General features: G+C 45.8%; 1 protein-coding gene across 2 annotated transcripts in view; it reads left to right on the forward strand.

Annotated features, from left to right (window-relative positions):
• Window positions 1–17,830, forward strand: part of lrp1ba (low density lipoprotein receptor-related protein 1Ba) — a 421,137-nt gene that overhangs the window by 141,853 nt on the left and 261,454 nt on the right. For both annotated transcript variants that reach the window (XM_037534585.1, XM_037534586.1), the window contains 5 exons: window positions 2,883–3,011; window positions 4,615–4,755; window positions 4,898–5,023; window positions 10,729–10,845; window positions 17,065–17,145. In XM_037534585.1, coding sequence (XP_037390482.1) covers window positions 2,883–3,011; window positions 4,615–4,755; window positions 4,898–5,023; window positions 10,729–10,845; window positions 17,065–17,145 — 594 coding nt within the window. The remainder of the gene's footprint in view (window positions 1–2,882; window positions 3,012–4,614; window positions 4,756–4,897; window positions 5,024–10,728; window positions 10,846–17,064; window positions 17,146–17,830) is intronic.

The following is a 17,830-nucleotide window of genomic DNA, read 5'->3' on the forward strand; positions in this document are numbered from 1 at the left end:
GTGGCCAGTGAGTGGAAGCACAGGGTGGGTGTTTCTAATAAAGTGGCCAGTTAGTGGAAGCACAAGGTGGGTGTTTCTAATAAAGTGGCCAGTTAGTGGAAGCACAGGGTGGGTGTTTCTAATAAAGTGGCCAGTTAGTGGAAGCACAAGGTGGGTGTTTCTAATAAAGTGGCCAGTTAGTGGAAGCACAAGGTGGGTGTTTCTAATAAAGTGGCCAGTTAGTGGAAGCACAGGGTGGGTGTTTCTAATAAAGTGGCCAGTTAGTGGAAGCACAAGGTGGGTGTTTCTAATAAAGTGGCCAGTTAGTGGAAACACAAGGTGGGTGTTTCTAATAAAGTGGCCAGTTAGTGGAAGCACAAGGTGGGTGTTTCTAATAAAGTGGCCAGGTAGTGGAAGCACAAGGTGGGTGTTTCTAATAAAGTGGCCAGGTAGTGGAAGCACAAGGTGGGTGTTTCTAATAAAGTGGCCAGTGAGTGGAAGCACAAGGTAGGTGTTTCTAATAAAGTGGCCAGTTAGTGGAAACACAAGGTGGGTGTTTCTAATAAAGTGGCCAGTGAGTGGAAGCGCAAGGCGAGTGTTTCTAATAAAGTGGCCAGTGAGTGGAAGCACAAGGTGGGTGTTTCTAATAAAGTGGCCAGTTAGTGGAAGCGCAAGGTGGGTGTTTCTAATAAAGTGGCCAGTTAGTGGAAGCGCAAGGTGGGTGTTTCTAATAAAGTGGCCAGTTAGTGGAAGCGCAAGGTGGGTGTTTCTAATAAAGTGGCCAGTTAGTGGAAGCGCAAGGTGGGTGTTTCTAATAAAGTGGCCAGTGAGTGGAAGCGCAAGGTGGGTGTTTCTAATAAAGTGGCCAGTGAGTGGAAGCACAAGGTAGGTGTTTCTAATAAAGTGGCCAGTGAGTGGAAGCACAAGGTGGGTGTTTCTAATAAAGTGGCCAGTGAGTAGAAGCACAAGGTAGGTGTTTCTAATAAAGTGGCCAGTCAGTGGAAGCACAAGGTGGGTGTTTCTAATAAAGTGGCCAGTTAGTGGAAGCGCAAGGTGGGTGTTTCTAATAAAGTGGCCAGTGAGTGGAAGCGCAAGGTGGGTGTTTCTAATAAAGTGGCCAGTGAGTGGAAGCACAAGGTAGGTGTTTCTAATAAAGTGGCCAGTTAGTGGAAGCACAAGGTGGGTGTTTCTAATAAAGTGGCCAGTGAGTAGAAGCACAAGGTAGGTGTTTCTAATAAAGTGGCCAGTCAGTGGAAGCACAAGGTGGGTGTTTCTAATAAAGTGGCCAGTGAGTGGAAGCACAAGGTGAGTGTTTCTAATAAAGTGGCCAGTTAGTGGAAGCACAAGGTGGGTGTTTCTAATAAAGTGGCCAGTGAGTGGAAGCACAAGGTGAGTGTTTCTAATAAAGTGGCCAGTTAGTGGAAGCACAAGGTGGGTGTTTCTAATAAAGTGGCCAGTTAGTGGAAGCAGAAGGTGGGTGTTTCTAATAAAGTGGCCAGTTAGTGGAAGCACAAGGTGAGTGTTTCTAATAAAGTGGCCAGTTAGTGGAAGCACAAGGTGGGTGTTTCTAATAAAGTGGCCAGTGAGTGGAAGCACAAGGTGAGTGTTTCTAATAAAGTGGCCAGTTAGTGGAAGCACAAGGTGGGTGTTTCTAATAAAGTGGCCAGTTAGTGGAAGCACAAGGTGGGTGTTTCTAATAAAGTGGCCAGTTAGTGGAAGCACAAGGTGAGTGTTTCTAATAAAGTGGCCAGTTAGTGGAAGCACAAGGTGGGTGTTTCTAATAAAGTGGCCAGTTAGTGGAAGCACAAGGTGGGTGTTTCTAATAAAGTGGCCAGTTAGTGGAAGCACAAGGTGGGTGTTTCTAATAAAGTGGCCAGTTAGTGGAAGCACAAGGTGGGTGTTTCTAATAAAGTGGCCAGTTAGTGGAAGCACAAGGTGAGTGTTTCTAATAAAGTGGCCAGTTAGTGGAAGCACAAGGTGGGTGTTTCTAATAAAGTGGCCAGTTAGTGGAAGCACAAGGTGGGTGTTTCTAATAAAGTGGCCAGTTAGTGGAAGCACAAGGTGGGTGTTTCTAATAAAGTGGCCAGTGAGTGGAAGCACAAGGTGGGTGTTTCTAATAAAGTGGCCAGTTAGTGGAAGCACAAGGTGGGTGTTTCTAATAAAGTGGCCAGTTAGTGGAAGCACAAGGTGAGTGTTTCTAATAAAGTGGCCAGTTAGTGGAAGCACAAGGTGGGTGTTTCTAATAAAGTGGCCAGTTAGTGGAAGCACAAGGTAGGTGTTTCTAATAAAGTGGCCAGTTAGTGGAAGCACAAGGTAGGTGTTTCTAATAAAGTGGCCAGTGAGTGGAAGCACAAGGTGGGTGTTTCTAATAAAGTGGCCAGTTAGTGGAAGCACAAGGTGGGTGTTTCTAATAAAGTGGCCAGTTAGTGGAAGCACAAGGTAGGTGTTTCTAATAAAGTGGCCAGTTAGTGGAAGCACAAGGTAGGTGTTTCTAATAAAGTGGCCAGTTAGTGGAAGCACAAGGTAGGTGTTTCTAATAAAGTGGCCAGTGAGTGGAAGCACAAGGTGGGTGTTTCTAATAAAGTGGCCAGTTAGTGGAAGCACAAGGTGGGTGTTTCTAATAAAGTGGCCAGTGAGTGGAAGCACAAGGTGGGTGTTTCTAATAAAGTGGCCAGTTAGTGGAAGCACAAGGTGGGTGTTTCTAATAAAGTGGCCAGTGAGTGGAAGCACAAGGTGGGTGTTTCTAATAAAGTGGCCAGTTAGTGGAAGTACAAGGTGGGTGTTTCTAATAAAGTGGCCAGTTAGTGGCACAAGTATTTCATTATACCTCATATGCTAAAGATCAACCCTCTCTCTCTCTCTCTCTCTCTCTCTCTCTCTCTCTTTCTTTCTTTCTTTGTTAGGTAATAGCGCTTGTTCTGTTGACCGAGGAGGTTGTGGTGCGGCCGCTCTGTGTCTGACCATACCTACTGGCCGCGTGTGTGCGTGTGCAGATGGTCAGCACCTGCTGAAAGACAACCTCACCTGCTCAGGTAAACCATCTGTGGACAGAGCTAAACGTATTAACATGTTATCACACTGGAACCTTGACCATTACAGAAACATACATATTTTGCAAAGCTGAGTGTCCGCTGGTCTGGTGGGACCTGACACCGTGTCTAGAGAGAACTGTGAGGTGAGAACACAGAACCATTTGGGCTGGAATGAGCTTGAGGAACGAGTCTGTAGTTTCTAAATCACACCAGTAGCTCGTGAAGGGCTCTTCTCCTGTTAGCGGAACCCTGTTTTCGGTGCTATATTGAACCATTTTCAAAAGCCTTCTACATAGAACCATCTACAGCACGTTCTCCACCAGTCTGCAGAAGTATTTGAGCAAGAAATTGTTCTTCATAGAACTTGTAGTTCTAAATAGATCCATTGCGTTTATCAAGGAACCTTTAAAGAACCATATTTTCCAAGACTGTGGAAAGAAGTGAGTGAATAAAACAGGGAATAAGACAAATAAGGAATTTTTATTTTATTTATTTATTTATTTATTTATTTATTTATTTTTAACTGAGATGTCAACCTAAAAATGATCACTAAACCTTTGACAAAACTAAGATGAGGAAATAAACTAAAGCCTGATCTCAAGGAATTAGGGCGGGGTTTAGAGGGAAGCATGGGGGCGGGGCTTAAGAGAATAGAATATTTATATTATGCATATGGACCCAGACTGTCCCTGCCAGACTAGATGTCCTCAAGAAGACCACTGGGCCTCGTTCTCCAACCGTTCTTACGAAGAAATCCCTTCTTTAAACCCGCTTACGCCGTTTCTACGACGACTCTGAATCTCCAGTGTCAGGGTCAGGTGAGGTCAGCAGAACGAGCCTGGGTCCAGAGCCTGCGAGTATATGTGCTCGTGCAGGACGGAGGACGGACACGCAGGCTGATCGATCCTAACGCCCACAAAGCCTGATCAATAGGAGCGGTGATCGATGAGCTGATCAGATATGTTTATATAACTCTGAACAAGCCCATTGATCCTGATGGCAGGACGTGGGCAGACGCCCTGTGGGAGCGGTCGGAGTTAAACTGAGCCTCCACGGCAAAACAAACAAACAAATAAACGAAAGTTCTTAGATCTTCGATATTTCCAGTGATAATGTATGTAATTGTTTGAACGCCGGGCACTAATTGAGAGAGTAATGAGCTAAATATATACACAAGTCATCACGTATAGGCTACGTCCTATCGGGAGGCGTCTGTCCCGAACCCCGACCCCGAAATCGACACTCCCGGAAACAAAATTTACATTTCATTTGCATTTTTTAAAAAAATCTTTCAAACGACTTTTTATTTTTTTCTCTGAAAGTGAAGCTGAAGCGTTTCGGTTCCTCACGAGTTTAACTTCTAAATGAAACGGGCTGTCTCGCACTTTTGTCACTTTTAGTCAGAGGGCGGGGCCTTATGTTAACCACGCCCCTGCATTTCAGAGCAGGCAGTGGGGCTGCATCCCTGCCCCTCATGGCCACATGGTGAGCAGTTAGATCCCAGTGTTTTGAAGTAAATGTGTCCCAAAGTCTGAAAGTCAGTGAGGAACATTAAGAATCTCCATATTTTCTAGTAAGTGGCCGCCGTCTGCGTTCTCTACAGACTCGGCCCTGCTGTCCCACCCTAAGCAGTGCGGTCCAGGTGAGTTCCAGTGCCGGAATCAGCGCTGTGTCCAGCTGTCCTGGCGCTGTGACGGTGATGATGACTGTTCGGACGGCAGTGATGAAGAACCACATCTCTGCTGTACGTGTCTCGGTATTTCTCCCTTAAAAAGGCTGAAGTTGAGTTTTTTCCGTAAATTCCATGTTTATCTAAATGTAGTTGTAAATAGTTTAGTGATTATAGGAGGTTTCTTATTTATATTAGCACGGAATTTTTTTCTCAGCTAACCGCAGCTGCCCCCTGGATCAGTTCCGCTGCCAGAACGGCCGCTGCATCCCCAAGAAGTGGCTGTGTGACGGCGCCAACGACTGCGGCAACAACGAGGACGAGGCTAACCTCATCTGCTCAGGTGAGACGCAGCCCATCCTCACCTGCTCAGGGGAGACGCACCCCATCCTCACCTGCTCAGGGGAGACGCACCCCATCCTCATCTGCTCAGGTGAGACGCACCCCATCCTCACCTGCTCAGGGGAGACGCACCCCATCCTCACCTGCTCAGGGGAGACGCACCCCATCCTCACCTGCTCAGGGGAGACGCACCCCATCCTCACCTGCTCAGGGGAGACGCACCCCATCCTCACCTGCTCAGGTGAGACGCACCCCATCCCCACCTGCTCAGGGGAGACGCACCCCATCCTCACCTGCTCAGGGGAGACGCACCCCATCCTCATCTGCTCAGGTGAGACGCACCCCATCCCCACCTGCTCAGGGGAGACGCACCCCATCCTCACCTGCTCAGGGGAGATGAACCCCATCCTCACCTGCTCAGGTGAGACGCAGCCCATCCTCACCTGCTCAGGTGAGACGCAGCCCATCCTCACCTGCTCAGGTGAGACGCACCCCATCCTCACCTGCTCAGGGGAGACGCACCCCATCCTCACCTGCTCAGGTGAGACGCAGCCCATCCTCACCTGCTCAGGTGAGACGCACCCCATCCTCACCTGCTCAGGGGAGGCGAACCCCATCCTCACCTGCTCACTTGAATCACTTTAAGCTCACCTGCTCAGGTGAATCACTCTAACCTCTTCCGCTCATTAGAGAAACACTGTAAACTCACTCGTCCAAGTGAGAAGCCCTCCAACATCACCTGCTCAGGTGAGTTACTCCAAATCCCAGGATCCCTGGCCCAGATGGAGCTCTGAGCCGGAGCACACAGCAGAGTAATCAAGCAGAAAGAGCGCGGGAGGAGAGGGAGAGGGACAGCGAGAGGAAGAGAGAGGGAATGTATAATTTCCCTCGTTGTCTTGGGCCTGTATGTCACTCGGCCCCTGCGGTGGTAAAGCCTGTGTGTAAAATAGCTTCATGCTTGCCAGCGTAATTCATCACACACACTCACACACACACACACACACACCCCAGCCTCACATCGCTGAGTTTAAGCCTCTGAGAGAGTGGACGCTGGTGGGACCGCTCTTTCATTGTCCTTTCTCTGTTTAACCCTCAGTTCTGCAGTTATTACTGTCGCTTTGCTGAACGTTCAGTTCAAATAACGCCTTCGTCTTTCAGGTGGACTGAAGGTTTAGGAGCTGCAGTTCCCACAGTTTCCCCACCTGTTTAGATGGACAGACAGTGAGGGGTCACTTGGGTTCTTCTACGTCTCTAGAGAAGGTTTAATTATTTCTGGGCAGTAAAAAATACACATAATATATTTAGTTAATTTTCATCAGTATTGCATTAAGACTGCAAGTATTTCAGTCCATTCATCATGAAATTTTCACATGATGCAAATGACGTTTTTGCATTTGCAGTCGAGTGACGTCCCATTCTTAATCCATAGGGTTTAATATGATGGTTGGTAGTATCTCTGGTGGATGCCGTGGGGTTGTTCCAAGTGGTTGCTTTTGAATGTGCAGTCAGTAATAATAATAATCATTATATTAATAATATAATAATATACATGTTTGCATACATTTTTGTGGCCAGTTTAGGTCAACATTTTGTGCCAAACTGCCCAGGCGCTGTAGTGCTGTCATATCAAATAGCCTCTTCTGATCGCGTAGGACTGTGGGAACTGACCTGGTCAGATTTAGACATTAATGAGCTGCATAAATATAATATAATAACAGCATTATAGCGCTCAGATTACTCAAAGCCCCCCAAATATAGAAGCTTTTCCAACAGAAGCTGATTGGCTGTGATATGAGCGGTGTTATTTTAACCCCGACGGCGCTGGCGGCGGCGCAGATCCTCTCTGTGGGGAAGTTAAAGCTGGTCATTTTGCTGAGTTCTGCTGCTGAATTACTGTAAATCCGGCGTGTGTCAGAGTGGATTGGACACACCTGCACTTCACCACTCTGACCTAAAGCCTGAGATTTCTGGCTTAGTCATGCATGCTGAGCTCTCCATCACTGACGGAGAGGTTTACTCTCAGAGTGTGGAAACTGAACCTCCCTGGCTTTTATGTAGTGAAGAGATTCAGGTTAAACAGCACTGTGTGTGTGTGTGTGTGTGTGTGTGTGTGTGTTGGTGTGGGTTTTTTTTTTTTATCTCAGGCCCACGTGAAGATTTATGGTTCTCGGTGGAGGCCTAACAATTCACCTTGTTCACGGTTGGGTTCTAGGCCACAGGTTAGCTTGGAAGAATTTAACCAGCCTCAGATTTGATGTTCTTTCCCCCATAACTCAGTGTGTGAGGTGTAATCAGAGGTTCAGAGGGTTTGGTGTGAAGTGGTTCAGACATCTTTACAGTGGAGGTGATGGGAACCAGGCGTCGCCATGACTACAACACAGATATAAACACTTTATTTACCATCCAGAACCACCAGAGAACCTACACAAGTCTTCTGAGTTCATATGGAATGTTGATGATGGAAAACTGTGGAAAATCTGGAATAATGAGTTTTCTTTGGGGACTATTTTGCCGCACAGCGCCCTGCATGTCTCCCTCCACCATGAATGGAGTTGAAGTTCTCTAAACTCTCATAAAACAGCGTCTCAGTCATCAGGCAGTGAATTCAGAACCAGTTCATGTAGGAACTTTCTGTAGGAGCTTTTAGAGGGACGTCTGGTTCCTATCACCACCACTGTGAGGAGCTTTTAGAGGGACGTCTGGTTCCTATCACCACCACTGTGAGGAGCTTTTAGAGGGATGTCTGGTTCCTATCACCACCACTGTGAGGAGCTTTTAGAGGGACGTCTGGTTCCTATCACCACCACTGTGGACAGCTCTGATTCTAAGCTTATCTAGAACAGAGTTTCACACCGAACCACTCGGAATGACTCTGTTTACATCTTAACCAGTTAATTATGCAGAAATTCCTCTCTTAATGTTTCATCAGTAAAATACACTTCTTTAAAAACAGGATCAACAGTCAGGCCACACTTAACAGAGAGCTGGAAAAATAATTAATTTTTCTACCTGGATGTTTGAAGCCTAATGTATTAATTGACTTCAGAAAAAAAAAACCTATCAGAGCAGTTTTTTTCTCCTGAACTGAGTGGCACATAAAGTAGAGCTCAAAGCAAAATGAGATAAAAGAAACTCACCGACAGCACAGCCATAAAAAATAAATCAATAAAATAATTCTGTAATTTTTATATATATATATATATATATATATATATATAAATTATTTTAATATAAATAATATTTAATAAACTATATATATATAAAATGTATTTATCTTGCAAACTTTGTAATTCTGTACAAAATCATTTGACACTCCTCGCCTCCTCTCACTTTCAGCATCTTAAACAGGTATTTTAAAGGCTATAAAATGTATAACAGTAATTATGAAGTACAGTTATTTACTGTTTCACTCTATAGACCATAAATAATTCACTCCTTTAACCCTTTAAAATCTTCTTGCATACCAAGGCTTATTGTCCAGTAACTACAGGGACTTCAATGCAAACTACCTGCGCTATTCTTAGATTGTAGAAGCTTTGGGCCCACTGGTGGACCATGTAAGGGGTTAACTCTGTCCTTTCTTTGACCCTCTGGGGTCCATAAACTCGCCTGCCCATCAAATCCTCTTTCTCTATATCTGTGTGTCTTTGTGAAAATCCAGTTCAAACCCTTCCTGAATCCATAGAGCCGCCCTTTCCATTCCATCTCATCCCGAGATCATACAAGGCTCACATGTGGAGTTATGAGCCTATGAAGAGGGGCTGAGATACGCGTCATCTGCCTCTCACCATGTGGAGCTGGTGGTCCTCCCTCTCCCCCCATCTCCTCCAAGCGTGTTGAGCTCCGGCGACGTTCTGCTTGTGGCCAATTGAAAAGACCCGGTGGAGCTTTGTTTCTCAGAGGACGCTCTCTCTTAATAACAACCCTGCCACAACGGGCTCATCAGTGCCATGAAAGAACCTCGGTCGGCTCACCTAAAGAACGATGTTTGAAAGAGAACCTTCAGATAATTTAAAAGGTCCTACACCAATTTAAAGGTTCTTTACATGATGTGGAAGTTCGTTCAAGTGTAGAAACTGTACAGTACATACCTGAACAGTGATGGTTCTCTAATTAACCGTCCTAGCTAATGGGTGGAATTAGGAATGACTTAAACTGGAAGGAAAATTGGATGAAATTGATTTTATAAAATTTCAGCCTAAATGCACTTCTTGTTGTCCTTTAGAAGTTCACACAGTGGGGAAATCGTGTAAAAAGTGTAGGTTCTAGGTACAAAAAGAAACATTTCTTTACATTTTTGTCATTTTTTCACACCAAAACAAGCAGAAAATGTTAGAAGACAATGTTATTATTTATGTAATTTTCTGATTACATAAAAAAAACTTCAGACATTTAGGAGTTAAAACCCTTTGTTTCCACTCCAGTCTGTCTACTCAGCTCCTGAACTCCTCGCCAGTTTACATAAAACTCGTCCTGCAGCCGCAGTAAAGCAGGGGTAACGTATAAAAGCCCTGGAGTCCAGCCCAGCGTCCAGTCTCAGTGTAACTGACTTCAGCTGGAATCAAATCCAGATGGACTGGACTCAACGGCTGCTCACTCAGACTGGACTCACCACGTTCTACAGGGTCGAGGAGAAACCCTTTAGGAACTCTTCATCTCAGCAATGACTGACTTTTCAGTCAGGGATCCACTCAGTGGTTCCTCTTCATGCCATTAGAAAAGTTCTCCTTCTGAGTCTTGGTTCTTCTTGGTGGTTCTTCCTCATGCTCTTAGGGAGGTTCTCCGTTTGAGTCTTGGTTTTTCTAAGTAGTTCTTCCTTAAGGTTTTATCAAGATTCTTCTTTTGTGTCTTGGCTCTTCCTAGTGGTTCTTCCTCATGGATTTAGACAGTTACTCCTTAGTCTCGGTTCCTTAAAGTGGTTCTGCCCCATGGTCTTAAGAGAAATTCGTCTTTTGAGTCTTGGTTCTTCTCTGTGGTTCTTCTGCATGCTCTTAGGAAGGTTCTCTTGGAGTCTTGGTTCCTATCAGTGGCTCCTCCTCACATTCTTATCGAGGTTCTTTGTGTTAGTCTTGGCTCTTTGCAGTGGTTCTGGCTCATGCTCATAGGGAGTTCCTCCTTTTGAGTGTTGGTTTCTCTCGCTTGTTCTTCCCTATGATCTGATTGAGGTTCTCCTCTTGAATCTTGGTTCCTCTGTGTTTCTTCTTCATGCTCATAGGGAATTTCTTCCTTTAAGTCGTGGTTCTTCTCGGTGGTTCTTCCTCACCATCTTATTGAGGTTCTCTTTTTCCTTTCAGTGGCTATTCCTCCTGCTGTTATCAAGGTTCTTCCTTTGAGTCTTGAGTTCCACCTCATGCTCTTCAGGAGTTTCACTTTTTGAGTCTCGGATCTTCAGGGTGACACCTGCATTTCTGCAAAGATGCTTTGAGTGAAAATCAAGTGATCAGATGCAAAATCATAAATATCTTTTCTTCTACTTCCAAACACAAGTGTGGTCTGGAATGAATATGTAGAATCTGCGCTTTCCTCACAATTACTGTTTCAAAGAACTCCGAGTCAGAAATGATGAGGCAGAATATAAGAGGCCTTTCAAGCCACAAACATCAGGGGGGTTAATGGGAAACTCTGTAGGTTATGAATTATGGATAAGCTTTGTTAAAACGCACTTGTTTGTTTGTTTGTTTATTAATTTCTCTGTTCTTTTTCCAGCCCAGACGTGCCAGGCCGGCCAGTTTTCCTGCCAGAACGGACGCTGCATCCCCGAGAACTGGCGGTGTGATCGAGACGACGATTGCGGAGATCATTCTGACGAGCCTTCATCGTGCGGTGAGTCCATCATGCGGTGCACCTTCAAGGTCCTTATCCCACAATCCTCTGCTAATTCGACATCACGCTGTGTCCAAGCTTTCATTCCTAGAAGCTTTTTTCTTTATCTGTTGAATGCATTGCACGGTCAGGAACGCAGTAACACGGACACTTAAATAACTCCAGCTGACCCTTATTTCAAACAATCTCAGGTCCTGTAGGAAATCCTCCACACTGTTTCACCATGGAGGCATTTAATGAATGCACGGCTGGTCCTTTATTCTCGTCACCACAGGATCTTAGACACCACGCATATTTTATTTATTTTTGTGGCGATACATAAAGTTTATTTTTGGTGTTTTAGTATGAAAAGGTCCAGACTTTTCTAAGGAACTGGCCACATTTGTGTTGGAATTCTGTGAACGGAGGTCTGGAGGATTTGATTGTAAGCAAAGGATTTGAAAGTGGTATAAAGTGGTGGAGGCTACCTACTTAATTTTTAGACCAAAGGCATATCTGTCCATTTATGACCAGGACTCCTGTTATGGTCATTCAATGTTAGGTGATGCTTAATAGCCATGCGAATAACAATACTTAAAGTACAAGCCTAAAATGGTCAAATTGGCTCATTGCTAGCCATCAGGTCTTAGTAGCTCCCTAATGTTGACAAAAACAACTCAAACAAACAAGACTTACTCATTAGTTGTGCCTGCTGCAGAACCCACTTGTGTGTTCTTCAGTAGGATTTGCTGGTAAAGAGCAGAATTCATGGCTCTGTCACTTATGGCACCCACAGATCTCCACCATCACACTGCCACCACCATGCTTCACAGTTCTTATAATGTAATGCTGAGTGCTGTATGGCAGGTGTTACAGGACTCCTGTCTTCCACCTTTGACTAATATGTCCCCAGAACTTTATTCCTAAAGGCTTGGAGCCCATCACAGTGCCTTCATGTCCTTTATGTTCCTTTTGATTTGCAGTGGTTCACCTTAGAACTCTTCCATAGATACTATTTTCCCCCTAGTCTCTCTCTAATGGTGGACACTGATCTTATCTGAAGTTCCTTAGATGTTCATCTGGGCTCTTTAGTGTCTTCCTGGATGAGTCATCGCTGTGCACTTTTGGGTAGGCCAGCCATTTCTGGAATGATACACCAGGGAGGCTTTGTCCATTTGGAGATAATGGCTCTCACTGTGGAGTCCCAGAGCCTCGGAAATGGCTTTTTTTAGACGGATATTTTTGAAAAGGATTTTATACAGCACCAAAAACCTTCTATTGTTAGAAGCTTGACATAAAAAACAGCAGAACCCTTTTTGGTGCTATTCAGAACCATATACAGCACTTTCTCCATCAATCTGAAGAAGCATTCCACCTTGCAGAGAACCTTTTAAGCATACAAAGGGTTCTTTGAGTGTTCATGGTCCTACATAAAACAGTTACCTTTACTAGAATCCTTGAAGAACCATCTTTTTAGTGTATATGGATTTCCATTTCATCCAAAGTAATGGATATAAATGGGACATATAAGCCAACTTATTTCATATTTGGTCATTTTCAAATAGACAGCGCATTCCAGCCATTTCTCTGTCAGGCAGCGTAGTTCACTACAGAATAATGAGCTGCATTGATTTCTATTGTAAAACACGGCTTTGGTGTTTGGGAAATGGAGACTGAAACTGGGGAGCGGTGACTCTGATGAACAGTAGCGGGAGCTCTGACAAACAGCAGGGGGCGCTCTCACAGCATTCACAACTTAGTTTAGCACAGTTTAGTCTTGATCTTTTTACATTAGTAACAGCAGCTTAACTCACATTTTGACATTATTTTGATGCGTTTACATTTCAGTTGTGGTTGATTGCTAGGAAGCAGACGTGACAGCTGATTGTCGACTTCAATCGAGTAGGTTAAGATTTCCTGGCTGGAGATAAGATGCTGTAAGATCAGATAAGATTCCTAAATTAAGACCAGATTCGCTTCTATAATACAAATGTGTGAAAAATCTGAACACGACTTAACTTGGACGCTGCATGGGACCCGAGGGGCTGCACTGTGTTTGTTGTTAGTAAGAATTTTCTTTGTACCTTTGGATGCATCGTTGCACTGATTACATGTGGAAGGAAAACCCTGAAGCGCTGAGACTTTGCCGAGGGCTCTGCTCTGCTAATCCTCAGAATGCTCTACCACCCACAGGAGACGATTGACGGGCGAGCGCTTTAGTAATGTGTCATTTAATCTCGCAGTCAAAGCGCAGAACAACAGTAACTAACGTAAAGCACCAAGAAACAGCAGCAGAATAATTTTGTGTCATTATCACGAGCTGAATGCCACCGTGCTCCGTGTGGGGAATTGAACCACGGTGTAGGTTAAAGATCGCTCCTAAGGAACCGCAAATGAACCGCAGACTCCCACAGCTCCCTCCTGAGAACCGAAGAACAAAGCCTGACCATGCCAGTGGTTTCTGCACTGCTGTGCTAAAGAAGTGATCAGGCAGGACACGGTGGCTGAACTCTGCTTTTCTAGTTTTAAAGGAGCTACAAGGCTAATGTAGCTGAAAAGTAATGGCGACTTCAATTTTAGCATTTACGTTGCTAACTGCATGCCTAGATTACCAACCTGAAGCCTGGAAAAGTCATGTAGTCTGTAATAGACTTCAATATAAGGTTTCTAACACTGTGTGTCTCTACATTTTTAAAATAATAAGCATAATGTTTTTTATTTGAAAAATGGTTCACTGTGGTATAGACCTACCTTATATGCTATCTTGGGTCTGTGTGTGTATATATTATATTTACTTATTGATTTCAGTTAAATGACTTTAAATGAAGCACCCAATAAGTAACTTTTGTCAAAGTCTTCTCTTTAAATGCTGAACACAAATGAAACTTACATGCTAACGGCTCCCCCTTTTGGAGAAGCTTCAGACTGCTAAACATGCACGAGCGAGTGAGTTCCAAAGCCATGTCCATGTGCTATACATCTGATACAGAAATCTGACAAAGAGGCTGGATTTTAGCTCACTAATCAGTTTTTCAGTGCATGTGAACTCTTACTCTGATTTCTTTCGATTTCTCAGTCTGAGCATTTGCGAAAACAGGTGGCAGTACCTAAAACAAGTGAACAGTTTTGGCAAGAGACGGCAACAAAACACTTTTAGAGCGACGCTCAAACCAAATACATGCTTGATGAAATGAAGGATTTAAATATTCTTCATCTTCTAGATGATTTATGTTAATATTTTCAGGTAACGTGGCTGAAAATAAAAGCTGCAATATGAAGTTTGAGTTTTATGTTACGTTTACGTTGCATCTTCTTCTGTGAGTTTATTGGCTGATTCTACAGCAGAAGTCTGATTACTGTCTGACTCATGTAGACCTGGAGTTTCCCCGTTATCTGATTACTGTCTGACTCATGTAGACCTGGAGTTTCCCCATTATCTGATTACTGTCTGACTCCTGTGGACCTGGAGTTTCTCCATTATCTGATTACTGTCTGACTCATGTGGACCTGGAGTTTCCCCATTATCTGATTACTGTCTGACTCCTGTAGACCTGGAGTTTCCCTAGTATCTGATTACTGTCTGACTCCTGTAGACCTGGAGTTTCCCCATTATCTGATTACTGTCTGACTCATGTAGACCTGGAGTTTCCCTAGTATCTGATTACTGTCTGACTCCTGTAGACCTGGAGTTTCCCCATTATCTGATTACTATCTGACTCATGTAGACCTGGAGTTTCCCCATTATCTGATCACTGTCTGACTCCTGTAGACCTGGAGTTTCCCCATTATCTGATTACTGTCTGACTCCTGTAGACCTGGAGTTTCCCCATTATCTGATTACTGTCTGACTCCTGTAGACCTGGAGTTTCCCCATTATCTGATTACTATCTGACTCATGTAGACCTGGAGTTTCCCCATTATCTGATCACTGTCTGACTCCTGTAGACCTGGAGTTTCCCCATTATCTGATTACTGTCTGACTCCTGTAGACCTGGAGTTTCCCCATTATCTGATTACTGTCTGACTCCTGTAGACCTGGAGTTTCCCCATTATCTGATTACTGTCTGACTCCTGTAGACCTGGAGTTTCCCCGTTATCTGATTACTGTCTGACTCCTGTAGACCTGGAGTTTCCCCGTTATCTGATTACTGTCTGACTCATGTAGACCTGGAGTTTCCCCATTATCTGATTACTGTCTGACTCCTGTAGACCTGGAGTTTCCTCATTATCTGATTACTGTCTGACTCGTGTAGACCTGGAGTTTCCCCATTATCTGATTACTGTCTGACTCGTGTAGACCTGGAGTTTCCCCATTATCTGATTACTGTCTGACTCCTGTAGACCTGGAGTTTCCCCATTATCTGATTACTGTCTGACTCATGTAGACCTGGAGTTTCCCCATTATCTGATTACTGTCTGACTCCTGTAGACCTGGAGTTTCCCCATTATCTGATTACTGTCTGACTCATGTAGACCTGGAGTTTCCCCATTATCTGATTACTGTCTGACTCATGTAGACGTGGAGTTTCCTCATTATCTGATTACTGTCTGACTCCTGTAGACCTGGAGTTTCCCCATTATCTGATTACTGTCTGACTCATGTAGACCTGGAGTTTCCCCATTATCTGATTACTCAAGTGCATGTAAACATTTTGATCGGATTATTCACAAAATCAAATTTGCTACAGTTATTGGATTAAATGCATGTAAACACACTCACTGATGTGCTTTCCGTTGTTATGGTGATTTGTCATTGCTCTGTAGATACCAGGGAAACCATGCCGCACTCTGGGAAACATTAAACTCCGTTATGTTAACGGTAAAAGTGAAGCAAACATTAAATGTCCGTATGAATTGGCATTATTTAGAAGGTGGTCCTGTTTAGTTCAATAGTTCTTTTGAAGCATCATCAAAGGCAGGTGCTTGTGAGTCACCAGTACCCAGTAATACACACCATTACAGGGCTATTATTTATATAACTGGACGAAATCCACGGCTCGGTGTACCTGCCTCTGTTTTAAGGTCTGTAAAGTCGTCTCGTCTGTGAATGTTAATTTATTCCTGATAATTGATGGGATATAAGCGTCCATTACTTGTTAGCCACATTGGCCTCGTAGCTCCAGTACCAACACTAAAGAAACGGTTTTGGACGCTACACATGTCCTGGCTGATCAATTACAACGGTCTAAACTTGGCTTAGTGCCAAGCTCTCACTTTAAGCAGCTCTTCAGCGTGAACATGCTCACAGAGGCAGAAACAGGAGTAATTAAAGTTCATGCTCGGCTTCCTTGAGTCAGAGCCAGGGTTGGGAAGCACTTTGTGCTGCTGGGGAATCTGCAGACGTTGCGTTTGAGAAGACTAGCCTGGTTCTAGGCTTAGGCGGGTTCTCCTGGGCCTCCGTTTGGCCTGCGAGGTTTTCCGGGGTGACTTTACTTCCGCTCGTTAATTCCTTGTGTTTTAGTTTTCCATGCGCGTAAGCGCCTTTGAAGGCGTGCTGCCGGTGTGGTTTGGGATGGCGCTCCTGTCTCTGAAGAGATAAGGGCTGCGGTGGCAAAGTTCAGCGAGAACCCAAACAGCCGTGTTTGTTATTGTGGCGGGGGAAAGGGAAAAAGGGAAAGAGGCGAGACGAAACTTTGCCTGTTGAGGATTTAATCGAGGCTTTTCACTGCAGTTAATTACGTTTGCAGCAGGTGACCCAGCGTGATTAGCCTGTGTCAGACTCGGAATAGGAATACCGTGTGTGGGCGTATCCGCTGTGCGTCCGAAAGTATCCAGACAGTCCTGATGAGTGGATTCACTTACTTTAAGATGCACCCAGTGTTGGCACTGCTGTTCAGCCTGTCTAATCTCAATAAACCAATAGAATGGAGCTCTGGAGCAGCTGCACATGATCCCAAGGTCTCCATGCCCAATGCCCAGTGTGGGCTAGAGGGGTATAAAGCCCCCCAGCATTGGGCTGTGGAGCAGTGGAACTCTGTTCTCTGGAGTGATGGAGCTCCATCCAGTACCTTTGGGATGAGTTAGTGATCCAGAACTGACCGTCCAACATCAGTACCTGACCTCACTAATGCTCAGTCAAATCCTCACAGCAATGTTCCAACATCTAGAAGCCTTCCCAGAAGAGCAGAGGCTGTTAAAGAAGCGCTGGGGTCTGGGGACTTTTGGTCATTTGTGTCTGATACTCTTCTTCTGCTCTCTGCTTTGTTTTCTCATTGTCCATCCTGTTCCTCTCCTTTTCAGACTTCCCCACCTGTGCTCCTCTCACGCAGTTCAGCTGCTCCAACGGCAGGTGCATCAGCAGCAAGTGGCGCTGTGACTCCGGTGAGATAAAACTGACCACTCGTTATGTCCTAGTTCTGCCCAATCACCAGTCCTGTCCAGTCACAAACCAGAGCCCTGCCCCGGTCGGCGTCCTGTCCGAGTCCTGCCCCAGTCGGCGTCCTGTCCGAGTCCTGCCCCAGTCGGCGTCCTGTCCGAGTCCCGCCCCGGTCGGCGTCCTGTCCGAGTCCCGCCCCGGTCGGCGCCCTGTCCGAGTCCCGCCCCGGTCGGCGCCCTGTCCGAGTCCCGCCCCGGTCGGCGCCCTGTCCGAGTCCCGCCCCAGTCGGAGCCCTGTCCGAGTCCCGCCCCAGTCGGCGTCCTGTCCGAGTCCCGCCCCGGTCGGCGCCCTGTCCGAGTCCCGCCCCAGTCGGAGCCCTGTCCGAGTCCCGCCCCAGTCGGAGCCCTGTCCGAGCCCTGTCCGAGTCCTGCCCCAGTCGGCGCCCTGTCCGAGTCCCGCCCCAGTCGGCGCCCTGTCCGAGTCCCGCCCCAGTCGGCGCCCTGTCCGAGTCCCGCCCCAGTCGGCGCCCTGTCCGAGTCCCGCCCCAGTCGGCGCCCTGTCCGAGTCCCGCCCCAGTCGGTGCCCTGTCCGAGTCCCGCCCCAGTCGGAGCCCTGTCTGAGTCCTGTCCGAGTCCCGCCCCAGTCGGCGTCCTGTCCCGAGTCCCGCCCCAGTCTGCGCCCTGTCCGAGT

This window comes from Pygocentrus nattereri, chromosome 25 (assembly GCF_015220715.1).
Source record: "Pygocentrus nattereri isolate fPygNat1 chromosome 25, fPygNat1.pri, whole genome shotgun sequence".
In the NCBI taxonomy this organism is placed as follows: domain Eukaryota; kingdom Metazoa; phylum Chordata; class Actinopteri; order Characiformes; family Serrasalmidae; genus Pygocentrus; species Pygocentrus nattereri.